The sequence below is a fragment of the Hirundo rustica genome, chromosome 5 (genome assembly GCF_015227805.2).
Source record: "Hirundo rustica isolate bHirRus1 chromosome 5, bHirRus1.pri.v3, whole genome shotgun sequence".
Lineage (NCBI taxonomy): Eukaryota > Metazoa > Chordata > Aves > Passeriformes > Hirundinidae > Hirundo > Hirundo rustica.
Window position 1 is genome coordinate 11,386,548 of NC_053454.1, and position 25,646 is coordinate 11,412,193.

At 38.4% G+C, this 25,646-nt stretch overlaps 1 protein-coding gene across 7 annotated transcripts in view; it reads left to right on the forward strand.

The window, feature by feature from the left end:
- Positions 1-25,646, forward strand: part of PPP2R2C (protein phosphatase 2 regulatory subunit Bgamma) — a 204,495-nt gene that overhangs the window by 88,741 nt on the left and 90,108 nt on the right. For 2 of the 7 annotated variants that reach the window (XM_040063879.2, XM_040063880.2), the window contains one exon: positions 18,290-18,442. The exons of 4 other annotated variants lie outside the window; for them this stretch is intronic. In XM_040063879.2, the coding sequence (XP_039919813.1) occupies positions 18,290-18,442 (153 nt within the window). Of the gene's footprint in view, positions 1-18,289; positions 18,443-25,646 lie in introns of those variants that run through there. One more of the 7 variants, XM_058420513.1, reaches the window with a different exon arrangement.

Consider the following 25,646-nt stretch of genomic DNA (forward strand, 5'->3'; position numbering starts at 1 on the left):
GTTCCTGACTTTTAATTTCTTTTTAAATTTTGTCAGGTAGCAGGGGCTATGGAGTTGTGTTCATAATTAAAATTAATGACAAAGTCCTGTTGAGAAGCCATTTGATACTGATCCATAAAGTGGAAAACATTTTGAGGATCCTTGTCATGAGAATACATGGTGTTAGGACATTTGCTAATAGATCACCTTACTTAGTGTTTGTATGGTGCCAATAAATCATGTGGATTTCAGCTCTTTTGAATGCAGTGTAGAGTGCTAATCTCTCACTGATCTTGACTAAGCTGTAGGGAGGGCCAGAGTTGGCCTCCTACACACTGAAGCCCAGAATTTCAGCTCAAACCTCCCTTTCTTGCATGTAAATCTTTAAAGATAATTATATACCTTGTCACAATTAAACCTTTTTTATAATAGACTTTATTTTAAATTCAAGTACAAAAATACATTTTCAGTACAAACACAAAAGAATGGTCCTAGAGTGTTTATTCTTCTTCCCACAGTGTTTATTCATACCATATTCATCTTTCTGTCTCTGCATCTGCTTTCTGTGAATTCTAATTAATACAGATTCTGATTTTTTCTGCATATTTACATTGAATAGTAGTGATCTAAAGCAGCACACTTGTAAACCAGCATATGGCCCAGAGTATCCAGAGCTCCTTGATCCTGGAGTCCTCACTTACCCAAATCTGTTGTTTCCACTGTGACTGCTTACGTGAGAAGAGGCTTTGCATTATGTTAATAGTTACAGATACCTATATTCAGAGCTTCCACTTATCAACTTGTCCTTACCTCCAGTTATTTCCTGGTGATTGTACAGCCTCTCAGAGCTTCTACCCAGGGACTGGGAGTAAAGGAAGGTGAAACCAGTCTTTCAAGAGTGTATATAAATATTTTCCTGAAGATACAGTAAATTGGTTTGAGGTTTCAGGCTCAATTTACAAACTCATTTTTTCACCAACCACTAGAAAACAGAGTTTTAAGGGACGTAGTCAGAATTTTGGATCAAGTGTCAGAAACAGAGGCTGCAAACAAGGAATAAGAAACACTTTAAGTTTGCATTGAATAATGTGTGGTCTTTCACAGTTCTGAAACACCCCCTGCTAAAATGTTCTTTCTTTTTGACTTTCTATCTGTGAAGATAATATAGATCAGAGTTTATAATAGATCCAGAAGGGTTTGCTTATTCCCAGTCTTCTGGAGATACATCTTGAAAAGCATTTCCCTAGCGGGTTTGGAGTTAGGGTCAAGTACGTTGGTCTGTCCGTGATGATCTGGAAGGAGCTGCGTAATCTTAGATTTTTCAAAAGGAATTGTTTATTTGAGACATCTAGAAATGTTTCATGTGTCAGCAATGGACTTCCAGAAGTAAATTACTTAGATACAGCAGAAGGAAATGTCTTCTAATCAAAACTTTATGCCACTGGCATGTGTAAGTAAATGGGAGACTGAAGTACCAAAGCTGTCAGAAATGAAATCTCATTGCTCAGCTATCAGGCTATGTGACTGGTTTCACACTTATCACATAATTATCTCAGGCTTCTATCATGTTACTGTTCAGAATTATTGGGGCTGTAGGAAAAAATTTGTCACTTGTCTCTCCAGGTTTCATGAAGGACTAAGATTTTACTGTCCATTAGTCTTTAAGTTCAAAGTTTTAGTCCAGCAGATTGTGACAAGATGCCATTAGAAATGGCCAGCTGTAGAACAGAGTGTATGAAAAATGCTTGGTTTTAGATTTGTTTAGTATTCTACAGCAGTACTATAGCATCTGGAAATGTTTAAGTGTTGCCACTCATTGCAGAGCTGTTGCCATAAGCTCTTACAGGGCAGGGGAATACATTTTTCTGTGCACACATAAAGCCAACTCTCCATACATCCTTGGATATTCTGGTAATGCATGTAATATGTATTTATAGCAGACTCTGTGCAAGGAAAAAACAAGCAAATACTCCCCAAGTCCCACAATAATGATCTCACCCATTTAGTTATTTTCTTTTGAGTGCCTAGAAAATTTAGGCCTACTGAAATTGCTTTTGAGAGTGTCACTTTTAATCTTGTAGCCAAGTATTTGAACTCAGATGTTGAAAACAGTTTGACCAAAAAAATGTGGCTTACACAGGATGAGATATGCAGACAATAAATGAAAAGGTGATACAGAATATAAATCCTCTTTCAGGAGCTTATGAGAATGCCATCTGATTATCATAATAACACAGGTAACCATCGTTCTCTGCATTCCATAAAATCCTGGTTCACAGATGACCTAAGTTTCCACAAAGTCAAACGGTAAGATCAACTACAAATCCCCATGGTTTTTGTTTCTGTCATTCTTCAATTTTTAGGAAGCCTGTTGAGACCTAACAGATCAAGAGCACTGAGGCTGATGAAATCTAAATTTTCTGTAAGTTTTTTCCACTTTAGTATGCAGCAAATGAAAAATTAGCAGAGTAAATACTGAGACTCTCTAGAATTGTGAGATTTTCTGAGGCAAAAGGAAGGCTTGTTTGCACTTAAAATACTGTTTGCAGTTTCTTTCTTAGGCTCATCTACTGTGCATTTGGACTTAATAGTGAATTTCTCCTGCGCTTTAATGGCTGTTGTGCCAGGAGGCTGTGGATTTTTGTATATTTTCTTTTGCTTGATCAAATACTCTGGGCTCTTACAGGGAAATTAAGCAAATTAGGAAATGTATTCTTTTATAAAAAATACTGAAGAACATGCTTCAGGAAAAAGAGAACTTAATTTGTTTTAAAGAACAGATGCATCTTAAAAAGCACTTACATTTTAATCAATCCCTTAATTTTTATTAATCTGTAATGAAAAAACCCCCAGTGATTAAAATCCTAGGAAACTGATTTGGACTTACAAGCTTAGCTGTTAGCTGGAATTTAGAGGTTTTGCTGTAACAATATATCAGATCCTATCTCTGTGTTAAGTGCTGAATGACCTTGTGCCATTTATATTGTTCTGCAGTTTGTCAAAAGAAAAAGGGCTTAATTTGATAATTAAGTAGGAGAGAATGAAAAAATGTATTCTGGCAGTTTGTGACCAGGTTGGGAGAGGAATGTCCTGTTTCTTCTTTATGATGGAAGCAGTGGAGATAACTTAAGAATTACATTTATTCTGCATAGCAGTTGGTTTTTTTAATATTTTTTTTTAATTCTGAGATTTTTTTCCTAGTGTTTACACCAGCTTTGTTGGTTTGTGAGGAAGGAGCCTCTGTGCTAGTTTACTTAGTTCTGTAAGAGTGCTGGAGTAAAGGCTGCCTATTTATGTCAGGTGGAGCACAATGGGACAGTATTCTTTAACTTTCAGAACTGTGAAAAAACATTCAGGAGAAATTGATGTGTAATTGGAAAGGAAACTCTAATTGTAAATAGGTTTTCGAGGTTGTGTTTCTCTTAGGATTTTGGGTAGGTATTATTTTTTGTTTCTTTTAATTGAGGTTTGGCTGCCAAGTTCCGAATGGTTGGGAACAGTTTGAAGGTCTGTTTGGAAGTATTCAGTATTGTCTCCTGCCCCACTCCTGCCCGGTGGCTGATGGGTTGTGCTGTCCCCAGTGGTGCAGAGGATACTGAGAGACCTTTGGGGGCCCTGTAGGGTGGGTGCTGCTAGATTAATGCTGATGCTGCTGCTTCCTTCCCTCCCCCTGCTTCCTTCTGCATCTCCCTCCCTATAAAACATGGGCTAAGTGCTTGTGCGGAAGAAAACTGATGTTATGGCCTGGATACGTTGCCTTTCCTGGCTTCACAGCTGACACTGCAGGAACTGTGACAAGTGCACTGTGGATTTGCTGCTTCTGCCCTTGAACCTGTTAGTAAGTGTATAGGGATTTCTTGTGTGGAGTAACCTCCTTTGCTGGGGATAGCCCAAGTGTGGGTTTTCTTGTGACTTGGGCTGGAATCTGACACAAGTTCTGAGCAGATCTCATGCTGATTTTGAACTGAGCACTTCACAAAGTAAAGGAAGCTGGGAAGCAAATTGAGTTGTGCCTTGCCTGCAAGTAATAACATTTTTTAATCTGTGGTGCTACTGGTTTCACACTGATAGAGATCATTATTTTCTAGTACCTTTCAAATGATGGTATTTTTTTTTTTTTCCTAATACTTACATTCTATTGCTGATGCTATTAGCTTGGTTACATGGAGTCTGTGTTCTGAAACTGCGTGGAGATGAGGCTATGTCATAGAGATCTGTTCCACACATTGGTCCTGCCCTTGACTTCCCTTCACAGGAGCAGGACATGAATGAAAAAAGTGCTACTGTGTTAATGTAAGGTAGAGAAAACGTCTTCTCTATTCACAAGATCAGTTTTGGGGTAGTAGTATTGGGGTGCAGAAGAAACAGCTGCGCTGATGATGTTTCAGGGAGTTGGCTGTAGAACTGCATGGAAATGGGAGTGGAGTGTCTGATACCAACAAATCAGGAAAAACCATCATAAAACAAACCTAAAGCCTCTTCCAACTCTTCCAGAGATTTACAGTGGTGTCAGCAAGGAGATCTGCTTCTCACCTGATGGAGGCTTACAGGTTAGCTTAGAATTTCCCTTGCAGAAGAGGAACTTGTTTTACATCGTCTACAGACAGTGTGTCACCAGTTACACTGTGCTTCATCTGGACAGCCAAGTATGCCTTTTTCTTGCTTTCTTTCCATGAGCTAAGTAAAAATAAAACCTAAACTGAAGATTTGATGATAGGGAAAAATCTCTGTTGTTCCTCACTCTTTTATAAGGCCTGGTACTGTGCTAGAGAGCAGACAGCACTGTGGTATGACATTTCACTGAAGTCAGTTTTGCTAATCTCAAGTGAAGGTTTCCATGGGCTGTGTCTAAGACCAAGTATAATTTAAATGCTAGATGTCACTTAAAAGTATGTGATAAATAGTGGAATAGAGACAGAGATGCACGGTGGGAAGGAAGAGAAGGCTTTAAAAGTAAAACCATAGGGTGTGCTCATTTACGATCACCATTCTCTTTGTCCAATACCACAGAGGGAGAAAATCCTAATCATGCCAAGAGCTGAACAGCTGTTGCCCTTCTATACAAGCTGATGCCTTCAGGGGTGCATTTACAGAAAAATAAAACTGGGAGCATGGAAGGGGTGCACATAACAGGACAGGCTAAGCCAATTAATCTCTAACTTTGCAATTTGTATATATATATGCATATATATCTGTGTTTCTGTAGTATATGATTTTATTATTTTCTTGAATCAGAACAAGGTTTTGCATTTAATTTTCAATGTTTTCTCTTTGATCTACCTCTTTAAATTGGATTGAGGGAAACAGAATATTCTCTTATTGGAATGTAAGCAAGGCTCTGCTATGCATTTCTGTTTTGAATGCTTTGGGATTGTTATGTGTTTTTATAGTAGTAAGTTAAATAAATAGACCTGTATCAGCAATTTTGAGGATATGAACTTAGTGTGCAAACATCTGTTGTGTATATTTGATGTGTCCCCCTGTCTTTCCAATGAGCCTTTTGAGATGTGTCTTTCCAGTATAGTTTTCCTGCAGTGCTTGGTAATGCTGACCATGGCTCTGTGACAGCAAGCATAGTATTTTGAAGATATTTATAAAATATATCTATTTTTAATCTGTTTGGCTTTCTTCTCTGTCTATGTAGCCTCTCTTTGTGTCTTCTGGTGAAGTGCTTCTGTTTTGATGACTCCACAGAAGAAAAAGCTGGCATACTGACATCTTAAATATTGCTTGTGGTAGCTCCTACTGTTTGAAGTTTTTGAGGATAGGGAAGGACTTGGCAGTACCTGAGTGTGCACATGAATGATTCCCCCCCTGCCCCCCCAAGGTTCTTGCTGGCAGATGGTCCTTGAAGGACTTTTGCCAGCAAGTGCAAGTCAGAATGGCCCCTAGGAGTGACTGATACCAGGCAGCCTTTCCCTCTTGCTGAGCTCAGCAGAACAAGCCTGCCAGTGAACATGATCTATCATTTTCAAAGTTATTTCATAGTTTTTGTCTCAGAAATCACAGTAGCAGCAGAGCAGAGAGTTTAGCTCTCCCTGAGAGTTGTCAAACGTAACCAAATATGAAATTAAATGAGTGTTACAAAATAAGTGCCTGGGAGAGTGAGTTTCCAGTCTTAGTACTGCAAAAGCAGAAGTACCTTTTAAAATACAAGCTTTACATAAATTCTTTGTTCAAATCATTTCCTTCTGAAAAAAACACAATTAAGACAGTTTTGCAGGTTGGGATGATCTTCAGGATGCCAGTAAATGTTGTTCTGTGGCACCACTCTCACTACCATAATAGTTCTGTATAGAACTGTTGTGGTTTCACCCCTCTGGCAGCCAAGCCCCAGGCAGCTGCTTGCTCACTCCCCCACCAGCAGGATCCGGGAAAGAATTCAAAGAGTAAAAGCTGGAAAACTCATGGGTTGAAATAAAGACAGTTTAATAGGGAAGGCAAAAGCTGTGCACACAAGTAAAGCAAAACAAAGAATTAATTCACTGCTTCCCATGGGCAGGCAGGTATTCATCTCCATGAGAGTAGGGCCTTGTCATGTGTAACAGTGACTTGGGAAGACAAACATAATCACTCCAAATGTTCCCCATTCCTCCTTTTCCCTCCACTTTATGTACTGAGCATGATGTCACATGGTCTGGGGTATCTCTTTGGTCAGTTTGGGTCACCTGTCCTGGCTGTGTCTTCTCTCAACTTCCCATGCACCACCCCCCCATCCTTGTCAGCATGGCCATTTACCAAAAGGAGAAAAGGCCCTGGCTCTGTGTAAGTGCTGCTCAGCAATAACAAAAACATTTCTATGTTGTCAACCCTGTGTTCGGCACAAATCCAAAATACAGCCCCATAATAGCCACTGTGAAGAAAATTACCCCTGCCAAAATCAGCACATTAACCCAGACTTTAACAGCAAATACATATTTAATAATTAATGGAGTTCTTTTGTGTAAAATAGTGGAACTTCATTTTGCAGAAGAGAATTCCTCTTTCATAATAATTCTTTTTGACTTCATATTTCTCATTCCTTTTTAGTTGTTCCAAATCCTCTCCTGAACCCTTGTTCTCTGCCTGACCTCTAACACTGTGGATTAAAAGAAAAAAGACTCCAGATGGTTCACTTCATAGAATGAGGGCACCTTTATTTGTAAGGCATTACATGAGTTAAAAATCCAACAAAGAAAATAAACTTAATCCTAATCAGTGGTCCTTAAAAATTATGTAAGCAGTTTCAGACAACCATGAATGTAGAGTGACATTGGATAAGCATCTCCCAGACTTCCCACAGGCTATCGGGGCTAACTGGGCTACCCAAGCCTGATGAAGCTCTGTGTTACATTGGTATATATCCCATACCTTCTGGTCTCTATTGTAATTACTGCAGTCGCAGGTGGTTTTCTGCAGTCTTGCAGAAGTGTGGTTTGGTTTCTGGTCATCAGTGAGTGGTTATAGAATATAGCATGGGTCAGTCCCCTGTGTACCCCTCATGGACCAGAACAGGTATCTTTTACTCATCTTGTGATGGGTATCCTTCAAACTGCAGAATTCCAGTCTGAATTCTGGGACTTCCTCTCTATGACCAGGCTTGGAAGAAATGCTGGAGATAAAAAAGAGAATATTTGACAGAATCGCCAGTGAAAATGCTACTCTTACTCGCATTTGATGTGGTTGTGGTAATAACTGCAAGGTATCGGAACTGATGTGTGACTAAAGTTTTTTTCTTTGAAAAAGGTTCTTCTTCCTTCTTTGTACCAACCATGAAAAACCCTAACCTCAAGAATAAAAATGTCCATGGACTTTGATAACGCAGAGATTTAATCAAATGTGTTGTTCAGCGCTCTGTCCTAAATCAGTATTAGACGCATGTCTGTCTTGTTATTTAAACTGTGATAGCACTGAGTCACTAGGTGCAGCTGGTTCTGTAAACACACAGGGAGATGGTTTCTGCCCAGAGGAATGTAGTGTTAAGTATGAGGCAAGAAAGGGACAGTGTGAGGGTATATTAAAACAGGGGGAACATGAGGTCATGATGACTGGTCAGCACAAGAAGCAGCTGTAATAGGAACCTGACTGCCAATTGTCTTTATTTTATGGTAATCCATTTGTTGCAGTGCCCTGAGGAATATAGTTTGTTTTAGCTGAGCACCAGAGTGGAATGTAGATTGAGCTGATCATCCAGTCTCTGAAAACATTCTTCACACTGAAAATATTCTCATGTTGCCCTTCGTCATTATTTTCTGCAAATAACGATGCAATCATAATAATTATCTCTATAATAACTGAGCAACTGTACTCATACTCAGCTGTGTATCCTTGAATACCCTGGCATTCCAGTGATTACTCCAAAAAACTTAAGGATAAGCCAGAGAACTTTACTGGTTACCAATGAGCTGAGAAAAAATTTCAGCAAAATATATGGAAATGCACCTGAGAGTTTCCCAGAAACAACATAAATGTGCAGAAAGTGAAAATTCATGACAGCCATCTTCTTTGGAGAAACTTAGAGGGCTTCACGTGGGTGACAGAGTCCTAAGCATTTTAATCTTAGTGTGAGTGGATTGGACGTGATTGTTTTTGTGTTTATTTAAGAGATATGTACGATTTGCCACTGTGCTGTGTAGTTTGAATGTAATGCAGTAAATCTGTGAGCCTTGTCATGGGGACCTGACATGCCTTAAGTGCTCTCTCTGGCCACAAATGGCCCTTTAGTGAGGTAAAGCACTGGTGATGCAGGGGTCAGGACAGAGTAAAGTGCTCTCCAAAGTGGCTTTTCTGCAAAGATGTTATTTTCTTGTCTACTACCACATTCCAGGCACATTCAGTCTCTCTCTCTCTCTGATGGAATTCTAAGCCATAATTGATTCATAATCTATCCTCAGAGAGTTTTTATGACTCTCAGTTATTCCTTGCTAAACCGGATTTGAATTGAGTTCAGCTGGTCTCAGCAACAGATGTCAGGTATCACTAAATAATGAGGGGTCATTTAGGAGAAAGCAAAAAATACTCACTCTTTTTGTAATCTTGACCAAATGAATCGTTTACTCCCTGCATGATTTTCAAAATTGTTTTACTGTTAGTGAAATACTGAGGTATACATAACATATAGATATTGGTGTGGAATTGAGTAAGATTATATTGGGAATGTGCATTTTTCCAGTTTACTTTTAATTCATTTTCACCCAATTATTAAATTTAAAAATAAGAGAATTGCAAGCAGTGCCATAAATCAATATGTGTCCTGAACTGCAGAGCAAGTAATTTTTATAAGAGGGCAAGCCCCTGTGTTTATAATAAATCAAGTTCATTATCTTTTGAGCTTCCTGATTAAAGTAATTAGTCATTTATGCTGATACAAAGCCACCAGTGAATTCTTTGCTTTGTTTCACTAATATTAAATCTTAACTTGTTTTGTAAGGGTCAATGGTTATAAACAGCTCCACATTGTAACGTAAATTTGTTGCTTTGTTTGTGGGGAAGTAGTTTCTGCCAACACGAATTATTACACCAGGCGACTCTCGTGCAGTTAGAACAACCTGCCTTTGAGACTGTACCCTGCAAACTAATTTCAAATGCCCGACAGCACAGAGCAGTGGAGCTGGGGAGGGCGTTGGGAGTCCCTGGTGCTGGGGGTCTCAGGTTAGCGAGGGGCTGCCCAGCAAGGCTGTGTGGGCTTCCCACCTCTGCAGTGGCCGTGCTGACAGTGCCCGTTCCCACAAAACACTCTGGAGAGCTCTGGCTACTGTCGTTCGCAAAATATTTGGGAAGTTGAGAACTGAATGTGCTTTTATAGCTGCAGAATACTGCTGTTACCCGAGGAGCTTTGGTTCGGAATGCGAGTGTTGCTCCAGCTAGGTATTAAAATGGTCATTGCCAAGCAAAAATTAGTGCTTTTGAGAAAAGCATGCATGAGATTGTACTTCCTCCTGCTCTTAGCTGTTGGTAAGGGTAGTCTCTTCTGGGATAGGGTTAAAGATAGCTTAATTTTCAGTATCAAAACAATTGTCTTCCTCTGAAAAGCTTCTCTATTTCCAGGCATCAGTTTTGACCAATATGTGCATTGTATTTGTAAAACTTGCCCTTAGATTGGAATAAATCCATATGTTGGGGACAGTTGTTCAGAAGTCTCCTAAGTTGTTTTGTGGATCTTAATTAAGTGTGCCTATGCTCACAGGTAGCACAAAGTAGGATGAGCCTGATAATTTCAGTGTAAGTCTAGCTTTTCGTCTGAATACCAAGTGTGACAAGATCTGTGAAAATATAAGATTAAAAAGCACCTACTGATCTACCTTAACTGCAACTCTTACTTAAAGAAAACATGTCTTCTTTCTGCTTTGGTTTCTTTGTACAGTTCCAGTTCAAAGGTAATTGTGAGCCTCCAAATTCTTTCTTTTCATATTAGATTGCATCCTTTAGGGTTAAAATAAGGGAAACCTTTCCAGCAGTTACTTTGGTCACCTGCTGTGCAAACTAATAATGCCATGCTAATCACAAAAGTACTGTCAGTCACAGTCACATTTAAATTTCAGTGTTTCAGGAAGGAGACAATCAAGAGAGGGAAATTAGCTGAACTAGCACTGTGTTGTACTACTTGATTTTAAAATCTACAGTCAATCAAATACATCAAGAATGCAAGGTGTGTTTTGAAGGAGGTAAAGATTTGTTTACAGGATTTTTTATGAATTTTAATGATGCAATATTTATAAGGAGACATTACTACAGGTTCTGTTTTCTTTTAGCATATACTCCAGTGAGAAATAAGTAATAACATATGGGGTAAGGATTTGAGGGATTTAGCTTATAAAAGAGGGTAATTGTGACTAAGTGCAGGTTAACAGATGAGCTCTGGCATTTATTTTCCCGTTGTTAGTGATGAAACACTGCACAATGCTGACAAGGAAGCTTAAATGTGCTTTAGAGAAAGACTTTTTATATGCTAGGACAAAGAAAATAGATCTTTTTAGAGATTGCTAAGCTTTCTAGCATTTTCCGAACAAAAAAAAAAAAAAAAAAGATGGGCTACAAGAAGTTGTCTAAAAGGATGAACATTGTAATTTGAAACAAAAATGGGTTCTAGTGACTGTTCACCACCTGGATATTAATGCAGGCAATTACTAGGTCTTGCCTTTCAAACATTATTATGTTAGAGCAAGAAAAAAAGCCTGTATTGTATTTTATATGACCTTTATAATACTATATATACACATATAGATTTGTGTTATTTGTCTCTGATTTGCCAAATGTTTCTTATGTGTGGCTCAAGGCATTTATTTATTGCAAGGCTTCAAGCTGTGGTAAGCAAGGTCATAGATTAAGAATTGATTTCCACAGTTGCTCTAGCATACAAACTAAATTTCTCTTGGTTGGTTATAAAAACTACAGCTGCATATAAATTCAGCTTTTCAACACTGTCTTGATGTTAAAACAAATGAGAAGGTACTCTGTATGTATTGCATGCTTCATTTAGGCCTTCAGCTAAAAGTTAAGGAAAGCAAATTGGTTTTGTGCTGCAAACTGCTAAGTAAAACTGTGCTAATAATAAAGACAGTGGATTTTTTATTTCACTTGTTCTTTCTTGTTATGACTTTATTTTTTAACTCAGATTTCCTGTATAGTTTCCATCAAATCATGTTTTGATTAATATCTTGATTAGTCCTTTTTTTACTGTATGCTTCTATAGCCACAGCTAATTGCAGTAGGAATGTGGGTTTCAAAATAAAATGTACCTTTTCTTTTTTGGAAACAGGCAAGAAATAGAGAAATAGAAAAATCCGGCTGTTTCATTAGCATTGTCTCTTATGTGAAACACATGATTTTTTAAACTGAAGACTATATTTAGACTGAACTGTAAATTTACCTTATCAAGGAGATGTGTTCTGGGGATGTTTTTATGGTTCTCTTTGTGGGTTGTCATGTTGGCTTTTGCTTTTAAGGTGTGCTTTTTGCTGGTAACAGCAGTAGAGCTTAACTGTATGCAGAAATCAATTTGTGTAAATGTCAAATCCACTCTTTCATAAATCTTGGCAACAATATACAGATTCCTACATAGTAAATCTCAAGTTGGAGAAATTGGCTTCTTAGACACATCTTTAAAGGAAATATTTCTGATATAATATCCTGCCCTCTATTATTGAATTAGTATGCCTAATAGAAACCATATTGTGTAGTTTGTTTCCAGATCACTATCAACGTCATCAGGTGGCTTTGAAAAATACTAGCTTGGCCTCTCCTGTTTCTGCACGTGTCATAGCTACTGCTTCTGCTATCAGCAGAGGAACCAAATTGCAAGATCATTTTTCTAGGATAACAGAAAATATTGTGTCAGCTTGATGGGAGTTGTTTTGCAGTGCACAGCCCACACTGTGCCTTATGGCACTGGCCCACAAGGGAGTAGTGTGGCAAAGGTTTTGTGGTACTCTGTTCTGCTAAAACAATGGCTGAATTGCCAACTCTTTTGCACATTAGTGCATGAAGTAACTTGCTCACAATGGTCACAACACGTATGTAAAGAAAAGCAGTTGGAAAGTGAAGTGCTGTGTGATGGGAGCAGTAAAACAGTTTGGTGAGTAAAACAGGTAAGGGTTTGAAATATAAATTTTACTAAGGAGAATGTGTGTGGAAGTGAAGTACCTCAGAAAGCACTCCTCTTGCCAATTCAGATGGATATTTTTGAGGAATGAAGTTGTGAAATTCATCTGTTGGTAACGATCTTTATCCCCTCCCTGAACTGTATTTTGTAGGATTAGAATACTCAGATCTCCTTCCATGGCTGTTCCCAGCAAACTGCTTAGCACTTAACCATATTTTGCAAAATTTTGAGTGGCAGCTTATTTTAATGTGTTGGAAAGTGAGGATTTTGTCAGTTTTTTAAATGCCCATGTCTATAACAAACTTCCTTTTGACTTCACTGAGATTTCCATATGGAGAGACCTCAGAGCTTTGTGGTGAAATACAGTGAATCAATTCAACTCAGACTTTCTTGGAGTAATAAAGTCTCACTGAAAGCCTTGTTAGGAAGGAATTGCGATTATCAAGTCTGGTAGTCAGGAAGGCTTGTTGTTAGTGCCTTACTGCGGGACAACTCAAGCATGGTCATGCCTGACTGAATACAAGATTTATGCCCATTTCTAAAATGTAGATCTCTTTTTTAAAAAACACTGAAATATGTATGAAGAATTTTGGACTGATTCATTAACTTTGAATAAATTCCTACAACAAATGAGTGAAATGAAGAGAAAGCAAAAATAACTAGCTCAGCAGGACTCCTTGTGTGAGGCTGGCTGCCTGCAGAGACGCGAGACTGAGGTCACTGATTATTCACTGTAGATCCATTTGATGGTAGACTTTGAGAAACATAACCTTCTCAGAAGCAGATATGGCAGTACCCTCCAGGATTTATGGGCAGGAGTTGACTGTGTACAACTAGGAATGTCTGTCTAGAGGCAGCCTAGAAGTTTGGGCTTATGTAGGAGTCTGTTGTGAAAAATTCTGTTTGACAAGGTGCACCCACAACATGTATTTGAGACTACTGGGGATCTTTGAGTTAGCAGAGAAGTGTACTACTGTGGTGACTTAGGCGCCCAGAGATGATCAGAAGGCTGGAACACCTCTCTGGTGAGGAGAGGCTGAGAAAATTGAGGTTGTGCAGCCTGGAAGAAAGAAGGCTCTGGGGTGATCTCATTGTGTCTTTCCAGTACTTGAAGGGGGTTGCAAGGGAGCTGGAGAGGGCCTTCTAGCAATGCTATATACTTACAGGATAGGGGGTAATGGCCTTAAAATGAAAGAGGGAATGGTTAGGTTGAATATTAGGAAGAAATTATTCTCTATGGGGGTGGTGAGACACTACAACAGGTCGCCCCTAGAACTTGTGGTTGCCTCATCCCTTGGAAGCATTCGAAGAGAGGGATAGGGCCCTGAGCATCCTGGTCTAGTAGAAGATATCCCTGGCCATGGCAAATAGTTGGAAGCAGGTGATCTTCAAGGACCCTTCCAATCCATACCATTCAAAGATTCTGTGATTCTGAGATCTGAGTCTTCCCTTTGCATTTTAATTCTGGCATGTTTGTTATCTCAGAGCTTGACTTGAAATGTAGAAAACTGTGGTCTTTCTGACTTTAATTGGAGAATTAAACTTGTCAAGTTCCCTGAAGGTTTAATGTGCACAAATACAAATATTCTTATACGCTGATTTTTGTAACACAATTTGTGCTTCTTCATATGTTGTTATCAAAATGTACATGTACTCCAGTGGTAGTATTATGTTACATTAGTGGGGATTAATGCTGCAAAATCCAATATCTGCAGCCGGAGGGCAAACCACATCATTTCAGAAAGATCAAGGGACTGCAGTCATTTACATTTGATTGGGCTTTCTTGGATGCATATGCAATTTCTCTGCACCCCACTGTAGAGCACTTGGAGCCAGGCTCTGGTCTGAACAAGGCGATTAATGACAGTAATTATCTATTGCTCTTTCTTCTGCGCATCTGCTTGGCGACATAACCCCTTGGCTCGGGTTAAAACAGCACTGAGGCTTTTTTAACCACTCAGAGAAAAAATATAAGTCATGCAAGTAGTTATGCATTCCTGACTTCATCTGTCTGCCACCCACTGCCTTGCTCTGACATGGATGGTTCTGTGAAGAACACTGAGGTAGAAGTTGTGAACAACCGGTCTTGCGGATAGACTTCCTGAGCCTCCTTCTTTGTCGAGTTCCCTCAACACCAGAAATAGCTTCACTATGTCTTCCCTAAGGCTCAAGTAAACATGTTCATTGGGGTTTGTTGTGTGGGTGTGGGGGTGTGTGTGTGTGTTTTTTGTTTGTTGGTTTGGTGGTTTGTTTTTTTTTTTTTTTTTTTTTTTTTCCTCTCATGATAGCATTTTCATCAAGGACCAGATGAAAGCACCAAATTATTGTTGGGTCACATGTGGCTTCATTCTGTTTTAATGGTGGAAAATGGGACATAGTGTATGATCTTAGTAGGGAGAAGGATTTGAATGAGCAAGATGATCAAGAAACTTCCAAACACTGAAACTACATGACCAAAGCAGTCCTGTAACATAGGTTTTAAATGCTCTGTAAGTTAAAAGTATCAAAATTGTTGCTATCTTCTGTTTTAAAACAACTTAACTCCTACCTCATTCTTCTGTGCTTCTCTACTATGGAATTTTTCCTTTGTGGAAGGACTGACTTGAAACATTTCAGGTTTTTCTCTCTGTTGTATAAGGGATAATCACACAGCTAAGCATGAAGCAGTTCTTTTCTACGAATTCCACCTCTGTGGTTACTCTATTGCTGTGATTACATTTGAGCAGCTCTAGATTTCAGTACTGTTGCACACTTTTGCTTTTGGTTTTTAATTAAAAGTTTTCATAGCCAGAGAACAGAACAATAGGGGGTTTCGTATCTACTAGCCTCCCCCTCGACACCCCAAAGCTTCAGCTATGAATGAAATGCTATTAAAAGCAATATCGGTGCAGATGTCAAGTGAAAAGAGACAGCAAGCATGTAATAAAGAACAATTTGTTTCACAATGAAAAGTATATAAAATAAATTATCTAAAACCAGGTCTTCTTCTGTTTATCTTCTTTTAATCTCAGTTTTCCATAATAATAATAGTAATTTTCTAACCAGGCAGCAGAGACTTTGGTTCCAGTTACTGTCTTATCTTAGTAATCTTGCACTGAAATACTTGTATTTTTCAATGCTGATACTTAATTTTAGTAATCAACCCTTATGCATTGACTGTCTTGAAATTGAGTCCTTTCTACACCTACTGGTTTTAATGAAGGCATGCAGATTTCATTTAGTTAATCGGTATAAGACACGAATGAATAGGACACTTGATGGATTTTTCATAAGGACACACATTTTTTTAATAGACAAAGGAACACATTAGATTGTGCAACAGCTGTATCTAAGTATATGTAGAAGTAGGCATTTCTGCTGGGCACAGATTATTTTTTCTCCACATATGCAGGCATGAGGCCAAGGTAAAAATGTAATGTTTGGTTTCTAGACGGTGAAAATGTCCTTTGGTCAGTTATTTTATACAAACACATTTCTGTATTACTGTGCAGGAGGACTGTAGCATTCATCATAAAAATCCAGATCTGAGCAGAATAAGGTGGCATTTCCAAAAGCAAACTTGCAAGAAAAGTTCTTATATTTGAAGGGCTGTGGTTGACTTTTTGTAATTATGGTTAATTGTTCATCAGACCTATTTGTCTAGAAAAAGTAGTAAAATCCTGTGAAACTGACAGTTGAACTTTCATCATGGGAATCCAATATTCATTGCTTGAGGGCATTTGCTTTTATAAACAGGAACTATGATTGTTAATGTTCTTCTGAGTATCCTAAATCAGCATTTGGACCATACATACTTCAGGTGTCAATACTCAGCCAGAGCTTGATGCTATTACTGTTGTATTCCATTTATTTATTTGGTAAGTATTTTAATATTTTTAATATAAGGAGTATGGATTTTTTTTTTTTTTTTTTTTTAACCCAATTTTTGCAATGGATACTTCGTCACTGAAAATCGTAACTATGGTGGGTCCTTTCTGAGTCTCCACACTTTTGGCAAACTGCAGTAGCCCACCTTCTGAAAAACACGCAGGCGGGTTTTGAAGAACACTTTGAATCGCCGATTAAAGTTTAAGAAGAGGCATCAGCTGCGTAAGATGGCTGTATTACAATTTTCACTCCATTGGAATTCTGCTCAGTGTTTTACAGTGCCATGCATGTTCTGTTACATGGCATTCACCTACACTGGCTCAACCAGCGGAAAATCGGCAAAAACATCAGATGCTGAGAGAGTTGCTTGAAGAAGCTGAAGAAATAGAGTTCATCTGGTGTGAGACTTCTAGGTATGCTCTTCTTTTTATCGACAAAATGACTTGAACTATTGATTTTCTTTTACCTGATGTCAGAATACAGGTTTGTTTATAGTATTTATTGTTTTCTTGTGATAGGAAGTTGAAGAAGGGAATTTGTATTGAATGCAGGGCAATTTATGTTAATACAGTCTTTTTTTCCTTTTCCACACCTTCAATAAGACACAGTCTCATGGGACAGTTTGAATGCTTTCCTAATGACACGGAAAAGCAAAAGAGAAGGCCACAGACTGGCGAATAGAAATTAGTTGTCATTTGCTCACTTGAAACTGGCAAGAAAACAGCTATTCCATTGCTCCATGACTAGCTCAAAGTTGCTAATGACACCTGAACAGTTTTATGTATCACATCGTTCATATACTAGATCATGGTTCTCTCATTGTGTTTTCTGTTCTTGGCCTGTCTGAGTTCATTTGTGGCAGAGAGCTCTTTTCGGGTGCATTTTGGTTTCTATTTTCCTTTGTTTTAAAAATAATCATACTGCATATCTTACACTTAGATGAGTGTTGGAGCTCATTCTTGCTTTGCTGTCTGGATCATGAGCATCTGACACATTCTGACACATAGTTCTCCACTTCCTGCAAAACTAATCTAGTAACTCCATGCTGTTCTGATTGCTTTTTGTCTGTTTTTGCCTCTCAAAGGCACTAATATGAGGATGTTTCCTGACTCCTTAGTACTTACTTTAATTAATTGACAGGTATTTATCTTTTATTCAGAAAGAGAAGGTGATGGTAAAAACTAGCTACAAGGAACAGTAATAGAAAAATTCAGTTATTTAGGCTCAATTCAAGGGAAAAAAAAATTGCTCCCATTATTGTCCTTCTCTTAAATAAAACGTGAGGTGGGTTTATTCTTTTGTCTACACACATCTTTACAAGTTCCTTCTTTATACTCATCTGCAAATCAAATCCATTGCTAAACTGAGATGCTGTCTCTCTACCTATACTTAAAATAACCCTAGGAGTTGTAAGAAAGTGGGCCCACATGAACTGTGTGTTTTCAGTCTGTGTAATTGTGTGCAAACTGCATGTAATTTGGTTTCACAATACTCAGAGTGTTCCAGAGAAGAGCTGATCATGTGGATATTGCCCTTAGTCCTGTCAGGCCATGTGGATGAGCATGAATCTGTGCTGAGGCTTTCCACCTTACTAGAGTCCTGCAATTTGGACTGATGTAACCTCTTTATATTGGGCGGAGGGTTTGAACTGTGAATCACCATTGAATTTACAAGGGAAAAGGAGCTCAGATACCCACTGAAGAGGCTGTACTGATATAAGGAGCTGCAATGTTGGATGAAGAACTAAATGACATGCAAGCTTTAAAAGCTGAGTGTTTAAGGGAGAAATTAAATGAAATTAAATGAATCTGTTGTATACCAGAGGTGGCTTAATAGCTTTGTTTTTATCTTTTTATTTGAAAGATATCACCTGCTGGCTGCAGAGTGGGTGGATTCAACTTTTCTTCTGGAGCCTGAGCAAATCACTTGAGAAAGATCTTGCTTTCTGCTGCATCCTAAAGACAATAATGGAAGGGGAGAGCATCTGTGAGGTTGATTCTGGAGATGGACTGGGAGGTAGGGATACCTGTCACTTATTTTTATTTTCATCCCAGATGGCTGGTTACAGGAATCCCTTATGACAACGGACCTTGGAATTTACAAAAAGCAAATGTGATAAAGTTGTCTACATTTCATTGATTGTATTTTATCACTTTACAAGCAGTGAATAAAAAATTTTCAAAACAGCTGTGTCTTAGAGGAAGTGCTACATATAGGCAATCCATGTTGTGAGTGTTGTTATTTAGTCTGAGATGTCTCAGAGATAATACAAACCCTAAATACCTACAATAAAAATAAAGCCTTTTTCTCTTGTTTCTCCTTTTTCTGTATCTCCTGCACTAACTGTATTGTGCACACTGTTTCATTTGTATTTTTTAACTGGACTACAGAAAACTGAATGAAGTGATACTGTCTCTCTTCTATACTAGTGACTCATATGTAGATGTAGACATTTTCACTGATCTAAAGTAAAGAGTCTTTGTTCTTATTTAGTTACAAATTTGCCAAAGGTGTCCTTGGGCAAATTAGCTTACTTCACTGCCATGGTTTATAATTTTCATTGTAGGGTGAAAAACCTCTCAGAGAGAGTGATGCTACATATTTCTGCATGGCTGCTGGTTTTGTGTATAATGCAGGGGATCTTTGACAAGGTGTTTGAATAGACTTGTCTGTTTTAAGTTCCTGGTTTAACACAGCTTCTTCTGAGACTAACCAAGCAAGCATCTTTAGTATGCAGAACACCTTGAACTGCCTTGGTCAATTCACTGTTGAACTCACAAGTCTAAATATTACAGGAAAGAATGAGGCTCTACATTAAAAGGTTGTAATAACATAAGACTCGGCATGCTGCACATCTGTTTAATGGTTTAGATGTTTTTCTGTAACTGAATTGTAATCATGGAGATTATTTTTTGTATGAGTGTACTGTGCTTATGCTAAGATGCCTTCTTTTGTATTTAAGAGTTCTGAAATTTTTTCCTGGGCCCTTAAGCAGTACTATTTAATAGGAGGAGCAGTTTCCACAGTGTTACCACTGAGTTTCCTTCACATGAATGAGTTGCTTCCAGACACCCATCAGTAGAGCTGCCATGCAGATACATATTCTGAAACAGTTTGCTCTTTTTTTAAATAAAGAAACTGGTGGTTGGAGTTAGTTTTCAAAATCTGATAATAAATTGTAATAAGAACAATGGAAGTATTTAGGCTCAGATGATGCCTTTCTGGTAGGCAAATCTCGGCATTGTCTTCAACTTTCTGAGCCATTTGTGCTGCTCTCTCCCCAAGTTTTGGAAACAGCTGGAGCCATTGTTGTGATTGTTACTCTTGAGCACTAGTTTAGGCCTTATCGTTGTGTGATTCAGTCACTGGATCTCTGCTGCATCTTTGTCATGGATTTCTTGCCAATTTGAACGTGGAGGAATTGTTTCAGAGCCGAGGTCACTGACAGTTTTGTATTCCAGTCCTCCTTGAGGTTGACCTTTTTTGTTATAGTAAGTTACTGCCCTTGATCCACATTTTTCTAACTTACATTGGCAAGAGTGAGTATGTACATTTAAGTCTGCAGAGTGAATAGCCTCTTTTCTGGCTTGTCCTCTGCATTCTGGGTTCTGACTTAAGATTATAAACTCTTGAGAGAAAATTTACAGTTTCAGGGAACAGAATAGATTGTCATTGACATAAGTTGAATAGAATACTGGCATGAGAACAAAATCTGATCTTGCTAGGGCCATACTTCCAGAAGCGTGACAGTATTTCCAGTGTACATTTATGTATAGATCTTTCTTGGAAAAATCCTGCTTGCATGAGTAATAGTAACCACAGAGTACCATTTCATATTTTTTCATAAAGCAGGTGATATGAATTCCTGGGTAGCAGCTCAAGCGAAAAAAACCTCCTTGCTTCATCCCTTGTAAACAAAACAAAGGTAAATCAAAACAAGCCAACCATAAAATCCTGTTCTAAAAGTGTGAAAAATGGGTAAGAATGATCACTCTGTGGTAATCAGCCCATCAGGCAGTCTTATCTGATGAGCAAGGCAAGTGTTGGAAACTCACACATTTTAAAGTCAAGAGCAATTAAAATTCTGAATGTAGTTTGCTAAGTTTCTTGGGCTCTCTTTGCAGCTATTTCTACTTTTGACATCTAGTGTTTGTGGAGCCAAATTAGCAAATTTTTCAGTTTTGTGGCATGCAAAGTAAATAAAAGTGTGACTTTGAAATAAACTAAGTATCTTTTGGAAGATAAAGGGTATGCATGCTTTCTGAGAGAGTGTTTAACAAGCCTGTATTCATCCTGTATATATGATAAATGCAGATGTATCTTGAGATATGTACAGATGAAGCACAGTTGTATGGTTAAAATTAGGCTGATTTCACGTCTGCATTATGATGCATCAGAGATCTGAGACAAAACAGAAACATTCCCATTTTCAACATGTACAGAACATGTCAAACAATTTACCAGTATGATGGAATCACCTCCCAAAATCAAATTTGAGGTCTGTGGTCTCTGATGTAGGAGTTTCTTGGGAATATAAAGTTTCTGCACGACTGCATAAGTTTGGGGGTCAAAAGACCTCAAACATTTTTTGGCCATTTTCAGATAAAGAAAACACCCGTAGTTCATTATTTCCTGGATAGAATACAAGGCCACTATTTTTAGGACCCCAAAGTAAGGCTCTTCTCTCATTTTAATGGCAAAAAAGTACATGGATTTTCATAGATGTGGGTGGCTTCTAACACTCCATAATGCCAGTAAAAGCTCAGAAATTATTCCTGCAGAGAAAGTAAATCAGTTTCATACTGTGCAGTTATGGACTTAACTCTGACTTGGTTTAAAAATTAGCCCGAATATTAAAAGCAGTGCTGTGGGTATTGTATCTTTTCTTCACTTGATAATACTTCATAGGAGGTTTGAAATACCTCTTAAACGATGCACAAAGAGGAACAGAGCTGACACTTCCACTGGCCTGTGAAGCCAAACTCAGTGAGCATGTTTTGATGCTGGCAAATACTCTCCTGAGGAAAGCCACCCTAAACAAGGTTGAAGAAGAGATGGGGCTGTGATTCTTCCCTGTGCAGTGCAGTAAATACCTGTTAGAGCTAACCTAGAACAGATGGGTACCTCAACTTCAAAACAAAGACTTCATAGCTTAAGTTGCTGAGGAGAAATTTATTCTTTTCCCCAAATACAAGAACTCTGTAGTGGAGTGACCTTGGCCTGCTGCCAGGTGCCCAGCAAGCTGTTCTCTCACTCCCCATCCGCAGCAGCACAAGGAAAGAAAGATGAAAGGATAAGGAGAGGACATCTCTCACCAGTTACTGTCACAGGCAAAACATACTTGGCTAGAGAAAGATTATTTCTATATTTATATTTATAACATTTCTTCTCAGTTGCTCCTTCTTCTTTTCCCATGCTCCACCATGAGGTCCCACTCAAGGAATACAGTCACTCATGAACTTTTCCAACACAGGTCTTGCTGCGCTACTTTAGTATGAGCCCTTTCCATGTGGTACAGTCGGGAATGTGCTGTTCCTACAGGCCTCAGTTCTTACCTGAAAATCTACTTCTGTCTGGGCTTCCTGCATGGGCTGTAGCTCCTGCCAGGAGCCTGCTCCACCCTGGGCTCTCCATGGGCTGCAGTTTCCTTTAGGGCATCTCCTCATGCTCTGGTTTGGTGTTCTCCGTGTGCTGCAGGGTGGATATTTGCTCCACTGTGGTCATCCATCGGCTGCAGGAGGACAACCTGTATTGTCATGGTCTTCTCTATTGGTTGCAATAGAGTTTCTGCTCTGGTGCCTGCAGAACCTTTGCCCCTTCCTTCTTCAGTGGCCTTGGCATCTGCAGGGCTTGTTCTCTCATGTTTTTCTCATTTCTCTCTCACAGCTGCCAAACAGGGTTTTTACCTTTTCCTAAATATGTTATCACAGAGGTGCTACCAGTGCTGCTTGTGAGCTCGGCCTGGGACTGTCCAACATCGGGCAGCTTCTGGTCTCTTCCCACAGAGCCAACCCCCTGCCAAAACCTTGCCCTGAACACATACTCTGCAGTAATTCCAGAGCAATATGCTGCTTCAACTGTATTCCTTATGGATTTGACGCAATTCTTAGAGGGTATTGACATTGAGTGACCACTTTGATATGTTCACTAAATTTATCTGTATTTAGAAATGTTCATTTAGAAACTTTTAATCCTTTTAATTATGGAGTGATATGACTATTAATTAAAACTGAAGATCAAGTTCTGTTATTGTTTTGCTTCCATTACTTGATTTTCCACCATTTAATCCTATTTGTTTTGGCAAAGATTCTGCCACATATTAATGTATATGTAGAATCAATACCATGGCACATGTTTTAATTTGCTGTTTGAACTGTACTTTAATAAGAACCTGAAGATTTGCTGCTGCACAGAAGATGTTTACAGGGAGGAGACTGGGGAGACATCAATAATTTCTGTGTTTCTATTGCATTGTTGATATTAAGCCAGATCTGATTTTGGCTTGGTGTTTTCACTTGTAGCTCTTGTTCAAGTAAAAAATCCTTCCTGCATGTTAGCAAGGCTGCAAGCCAGTTGCTATGGTATTCAGCATTCTTTTTTTTATTTTTAACCAATCGGCTGGCTTTTGTAATGATTCAGCCCAGAATAAGAAATTGGTCACATAGGCTAGAGCTGTATCAGAAGAGCAGGTATTTTTGGCTTGAAGACTCTGGAGAGGTTGGGAGAATGGCAGTTTGAATTGCAAGAAAATATCACCTATGATTATGGTATATATTGTGATGTGTAACTAAATGCTAGTAATGGTGGTAAAAGGCACTCGTTCTTTTCCAGGATGATGGTAAAAATTGAATGATTGAACTAATTTCTCTATATTGTTTCATCACCCAAAGGTATCAGTAATTCATAGCTAAAAGATACTATTTTTTAAAATCTGTATCCATGTTTGATTGTTTTTCATTGTGTTACTAAATGGTCATATGTTTCTGGCAGGGTATTATTTGCTCATAGAGAATTACCAGACTGCCGCTTGTCTGCTCAATTTTAGTGTTGCTGTTTGGCTAATCAGAAAAATCTGGACCACTGCTAGATAATCTATAAGGATCTTAAAGTTCTAATGGTGCTGGCAGTGGTGTGAGGATAAAAGAAAAACAAGTTAGAGAGAGATATTCTGATAATTGAACTACTGAAAAAAGGAAGGTCTTTTGCTGGTCTTCTGAAGGTTTTAAGCTTCCTGGCTTGAAGGTGAGGTAGTTCTCCTACCCACCCAGGCTGCTGTTATGTCAGCAGGACAAATAAAAGACAGAGCTTGTTTTATACAAAGAAACTTACTGCTGAACTCATGCCTATATCAGAAATGAAACTTTTAGATTTCAGTTTAGAAATGACATTATCAAAAGGCAACACTATGTACTAAAAGTCCATCAAGATGTAGACAGTGCACCTGATGAGTGTGTGGAAATGTGTTTAAACGTGGCAGTAACTAGACAGAGAAGGGATTTCTCCTAGGAATATTTTTTTTTTCTTGTGTTCTCTGTACAGTAGAGGGGCAGAGTCCTTCCCCTGTGGCAGGATATTCTGAAGAAGCGTTATCCTCCCAGAAGTGTCATGAGAGCTTTTGTTTGCTCTCCCAGAGCTTCACATGCTACCCCTTAATTTCTATATGCAGGTAATAATGTCCCACTGTGAGTGAAATGCTGGCAGTGAGTAATGATATCTCTGTTCTCTTGCTGTGAACAAAACCACATCCTAGTTACCAGGGTTTTCACTAAGAATAATAACTAAATGATGAAACTGATTCTTGGAGAGGCTTTAAATGATGCTGGTAGAGACCATGAGCTGTAGACATCTGTAATAGCTCAGTTTCAGTGTTTGAATTCCTCACTGTTGCTGGACACCCAGGTAAACTTCATTGTGCAGCCACGGTAAAGCCCTTATGATGTTCAGGAAATGCAGGTTTATAAGCATGTGGTACATGACTTTGCAAGAGATCAAGATGAAGATTGACATCAGCTCAACAAACAAAGAAAAATCCAACTCCCAAGATAGTACTAAAAACCCCAAAGCAAAACTAAAACTGAAAACCAGCAGAGTTTAAACCAGTTGTATCACAGCAAACTAAAAGGAAGAATAAAACTCTTCTTTGCTTATAATATGGAGGAAGTATTGATTTATTGCAGTGGGACTCCTCTATCCTAATAAGTAGACCATGGATTGTTCCCTTTGACTGTGTAGCTAAACAGGCTAAATTCTTTTTAGGTCTGTTATTAATTTTTCTTTGTGTCAAATCTCTGCTTTAAACAAATATTAATGGGAAAATCTCCTAATGTTTTGAGTGAAGCGAAAACCCTAGAAAGGTCTGGGTGGATCAGCAAATGTATTTTGAGTTTATGGGTTTGGATGGTCAAATTTAACACGTGGTGTCTCACATTTGTTTGTTGTCATTGGATGTGTGAATACATAAAACCCACACATCCAGGAGATGGTTTTTAAGTATGCTCTCTTTTTAGAAATGTGATTTTAGTGACAGAGTTCACTGATATTTTATCTTCTGATAGTTTTATTTGAGATTTTTATTGTTTATTATTAGTTTTTAACTTACTTTAAAGACCTATATGCTATATACTCTAATATACCATTAGAGTATGGCGGTCGTCTGGTCTCATAAAGAAACTCAACAGCAGATACTTTTGCATCCTAATAAACATGGGACATTTTATATTGATTTTTTGGCTATAAATAAATTTTTAGTTACAGGAGCAAAGAATGAGAGTTCATTTTTTCCTGGAGATAGCCTTTTGGCGGCATGCATTTAAAATGCGTGGAGGGCACTTATGGAAAGCAAGGCTAGTTTGTAACCATTCTGGGTATTAAAACACCAGGGAAGGCATCCTGAAGGTGATTATGAAATCAAAATGTTCATAAGCACACTGCCAGTATTTGAGTGACACTTAATTGTCCCTGGTCTGGATTTTCACATGGTATCAGGGATATATACTGACTATGAAGAGATGATGGTTTGAAATGCAAACATGGAAAACCTCAACAAATGCCTTCCAGAGAAAATAATAGAAATATGACTGGTCAGAGTTTTTGTATAATTGTTTGCTGTAAATAAATGCTTACATTGGTTCTTCCAGTGGTAGCATAAATGATCTAGAAATAACTTAATTTGGTTCTGATTCAAGAAAAATTGATTATATAATTTAAAAAGTGGTGACCA